The sequence below is a fragment of the Octopus bimaculoides genome, chromosome 14 (genome assembly GCF_001194135.2).
Source record: "Octopus bimaculoides isolate UCB-OBI-ISO-001 chromosome 14, ASM119413v2, whole genome shotgun sequence".
In the NCBI taxonomy this organism is placed as follows: domain Eukaryota; kingdom Metazoa; phylum Mollusca; class Cephalopoda; order Octopoda; family Octopodidae; genus Octopus; species Octopus bimaculoides.
The window spans coordinates 20,436,234-20,440,722 of record NC_068994.1 but is presented as its reverse complement, the minus strand read 5'-3'; the positions used below and the strand labels follow the sequence as shown (position 1 = coordinate 20,440,722).

The 4,489-nt window shown below is 31.0% G+C and overlaps 1 protein-coding gene across 2 annotated transcripts in view; it reads left to right on the top strand.

Moving 5' to 3' along the window:
* Positions 1–3,340, top strand: part of LOC106876137 (V-type proton ATPase subunit e 2) — a 14,584-nt gene extending 11,244 nt beyond the window's left edge. For both annotated transcript variants that reach the window (XM_052972736.1, XM_014924558.2), the window contains one exon: positions 2,917–3,340. In XM_052972736.1, the coding sequence (XP_052828696.1) occupies positions 2,917–3,028 (112 nt within the window). In that variant the 3' untranslated portion in view covers positions 3,029–3,340. The remainder of the gene's footprint in view (positions 1–2,916) is intronic.
* The last annotated feature ends 1,149 nt before the right edge of the window (positions 3,341–4,489 follow it).

Genomic DNA, 4,489 nt, shown 5'->3' with positions numbered 1-4,489 from the left:
TTTCAGAGAAATATTCTGAGGTTGACCACTTACTAGGAACATCATTTTTCACTTTTAGTTATAAATTTTACAGGCCACCTGATACCTAAATAATTAACCCATTACCTCCCATAATTCTATTAACTGGAATTTTTTTTATGAAACTTTGATTTCTAGCATAAAACAGCCTTAGAAACACGCTGGAATGATCAGAATAACATTTTAAATAGAAATAAGCGAGATATTGGGTGAAAAATTAGCAAACCTCATTTGAATATCAGAGAAATATACCTAGTAGATATAGCAAAAAGGTTAGATATGTGTAAATATTAACAGATAATTACAAAATTTGTAGTTTTTAAGTGATCTCATATGAGATCACTGGTAGGTAATGGGTTAAAATTTATGCATTTCTTTGTATTTTGACTGCCTACACATCTCATTTAGCCTACAAATGTATTCTGGGGAAGTTTACCATTTTCATATATTCATATAACTGAAATCAGATGTCTAACAGTTGAAATGTTTACCAAGTGATTAAATAATGCTCTTCATAGTAAAAGTAATTTATAGTTTGAAAGAAAACGAAAACTAAAGTGATCTATTATCAGTAAGATAAGATCTTTACTGCAGATGAAGTGTGATCATTTAATTTGAACTGAAGGGTATCTTGCTATTTTTTACTGATCTTATTTGATCATATCAGTCTACTAATTTCAACCTGATAATTATTTCATTTGTTGAATTGCTAAATTGTTTTTGACATGAAAGGACTTGATTTGACCCATAAGTAACACATACACAACATCTGGCATGAAGTGTGTCCAAATGGAAAAATGCAAGTGGGATGTCAGTCTTTACATGTTTAATTACAAAAAAAAGAACTGTCTTGTATCATGATGACTTGACCAACCCATGCCACCATGCAAAAACAGTTGTGAATTGAAGATGATGTGTGTATATTTATACACATACAATAGGCTTTCACACAATTTCCATATCAACTAGATTTCACTCACAAGGTATTAGTTAACCTGACGCTGCAGTAGAATACATTCAGCTAGGGTGCTGCACCTTGGGACCAAACCAAGACCCTCATAGCTGTGTCTGCTCTTTTGTAGCTTCATTGAAATTTAGTTTTTATTTATTTAAAAACATGGAGAAGTGCAAGTCAAATTAGGTCAAAGAAAACAGTACACAAAATATTTAAGTATCCAATTCAGTGTACCATTTCTGTTAACTTACTCATCCCTATATCTAAAACATAATGTACAGATAAAACCTAGATGAGGAAAGCTTTAGAATAAATTTCTCTTGCAACAAACTGCAACATTTGTTATTGAAATAAGTATTGATTCCTATAGTTTAGTAATACTGAATTTAGATCTGAAATCCAAATTTTGCTATTATGATCAGTTTATGCATTACAATACCCTTTTACCCCTGATGTTCATATAATGCTAGTGTCATTTCAAAATCTTCACTTAGTCATAATTACATAAAAAATATACTGTACAGAGATATTGTTTATTGAGGTAGCAAATATTCACTAGTGGGTTACGCCATAACTGTGTAAAGTTATTGCTGGAATTTACTACTTTATGGCAAGTAATTATATAGTAAAACTTTCCTGCAATCTTTGAAGTGCTGCAAAGTTTTTCTCTACAATCTCCGAATCTCATAAACTTGTAATTTTAATCAACAATAATCACTCTTCATATTTAGGTTACTTATATGCCTTAGCATCTACTTTCCATGATAACTCTCTTGATGGAAGTTTCTGCTATACTAGTTATATGCTGTATTATAATTTACGGGGAAGAAGATATGTGAATGGAAAAAAAAAGAGAAAATGTATTTTAAGAGACATCCTGAAATCTGTTTTTTATATACATTAAGCAAGTTATTTACAGACATATAGTGGTCTTTAACTCTGATTTCTTAGAAACCATTTTGTGATCTCTACAAAAAATGTTCAAGCTACAATCTTTTCATTGACTTTTGGTGAAAAAAGTGAAAGGCTGATGACTAAAACATCCTGGAGTTTGTTTTTCAAATGTTGAAAATCTGTTCACAAGACAATTGAAAGTTTGAAATAATCTTTTGGCAAATCTGATTTTGATGCAGAATAGAAGATATATTTTTTTCATGATCTACTTGAGCTTTATGTTGTATATTATATTTGTCAACTACACAATCTTTTCTTGGGGGCCAGGTGTGTTTTTATTGTGGCTTTTATCATCCATTTTATCTCATAAATGCATATTTTTGTGTATACTGTATGTAAACCAAAGATGTAGTGAAATAACATTCTACTTGTGATTCTTTTATTGGCAAATTTTAATTGAGGTGTCATGACTTCATAAGTTTTTAAAGACATATTTGCTCAACAGCAACTGAAGGTTTTTGTTGTCATTCACTCCTAACTTGTCAGTAACCCTTACATGAGACAGTTGATGGCAGTACATTTAGTAGATCTGTTTTATTATGCAGCACTGGATTCTTGACTTTAGATTTATTTCTCTTTGTAAAAACCTATCTTCATGTAGAAGCAATAATTGTAGTGATTCATGGGAACAACGAATGTCTTTTTCCATTCAGCCAAGTTGTTAACATTGTTTTATACTATGTACACTTGGCATTAGGAAGGGCATCCAGCTGTAGAAACTGCCAGATCAGATTGGAGCCTGGTGCAGCCATCTGGTTTGCCAGTCCTCAGTCAAATCGTCCAACCCATGCTAGCATGAAAAGCGGACGTTAAACGATGATGATGATAACACTTGGTATGTAGTGCTCGACTTTTTCCTTGGTCTTCTACTTTACAGCCAAAGCAGTGTGTGTATGGACAAATTACATTTTCATTGCAATATCTATTTCTTTGCTGTTGTGGTGTATACTTTTTACATACATTTAATTTTATTAAATTTTCTTTTGCAGAAATAAACAATATGCTGATTGGTGCAGAAAACTACTCAAAGAAATGAAAGACTGTAATTTCAACAGTAGAACACAAAAGGCTGATGGAAAATGTAATGTGTGTAGAATGTGAGAGAAGAAAAAAATATAAAAAAGGAAAATTAATCGTTGAAAATTATAGTACATGATTTTGTATCTAGACCTGTATTAAATAATGGTGATTGAGTTCATTTTTTTTTTTTTTTATTACATTACAGTCCTCTTCAACTTTTATATAATTAAATTTTGAGGATGAATCTAAGCCTGCATGAAAAATACATTGTATTAAACTGAGTATGTATCCACATACAAATGCCATGAAAGGGTGGAAAATGTCATCATAATTTTTGTATCTGGATTCAAAGTTAAAAAAAGATATAATAAAAGCTTTCCTTTTAAGTTTTAATTTTGTCCTTATATTTTTTTAATTTCTTCAGTCAATTCCCTTGTATTGTTTAATGTTAAAAAAAAAATAGACAAATATTACAAGTATAAAATGAATTTCTTTCTGAAAGTGGTTTTTCTTTTTTGTCTGTTGAATCCAAATAGTCTTCATTATTCGAGTAATCTGCAGCAATTTAGAAAGTTTTTTTGAAATTAGTTATTCTGCAACCAACTACATTTTTAGTAATTTTCCAAGCATTGATTTTGCTCTCCTTTATTGTGATGTAAACAGACATTATTTAGTTGTTTGGTAAAAATTGCTGGAACCAGAACTCTTTAATTGTTACTATATTCTATTGCAAATTAATTATTTTGTTTTTGATGGAATATTTATTTTTATTTCTGTACAAATTGGTTAATAAATCACTAAACAGTGTCAAAATTTCTGTTTTTCTTTCATAATCTGCCTTACAAAATGTATAATACCTTACTTTTGGTTGAAATATATAAGCTTCTGGATTTTCCTCTCATCGGGTTTGAAGTGCTTTATTTGTGTGTGTTCTTTTTTAAAAATTTCTACTGTGAAATAGCAAATTATTGAAGAAATGGAGTACAGTCTTTAGTTTCCCCTCATTGTGTTTGAAGTGTTTGGTGTGCATTCTTTTCTCAAAATTTCTACTGCAAAATAGCAAATTAATGAAGAAATAGAATACAACTTACACGATGACGCAGAATTCTTTCCCTTCGTTGGAAGGGAGGTATGTGAGGTCCGTCTCTCACATGTTTAGAATGAGGCGTTCTTTCTGGATACACAAGAAATACTCTTGCTGTATTCATTTTTCATTTTATCTAGTTTCAGCTCATGAGCTGTGGCCATGCTGGGGCACCACCATTATCTATATATATAAAAATGAGAATGTGTGTCTGTCGGTCTGTCTGTCTGTCTGTGTGTGTGAATCCCTAAAACTCGAGAACTACGCAACCAATTTCATTCAAATTTTACACATGCCTTACTTAGGGTTCCAGTTGTGTTTTAGTCAAAAATTATTAACTTCTTGCAGAGTTCGAGCACACGGCAACATAATATCTCCTCCACTATTTAAGTATTACGTGTCAAAAGTGAAACAAAAACACTCATGTCAAATACTTTCACTTTAAAAATGAAACTATT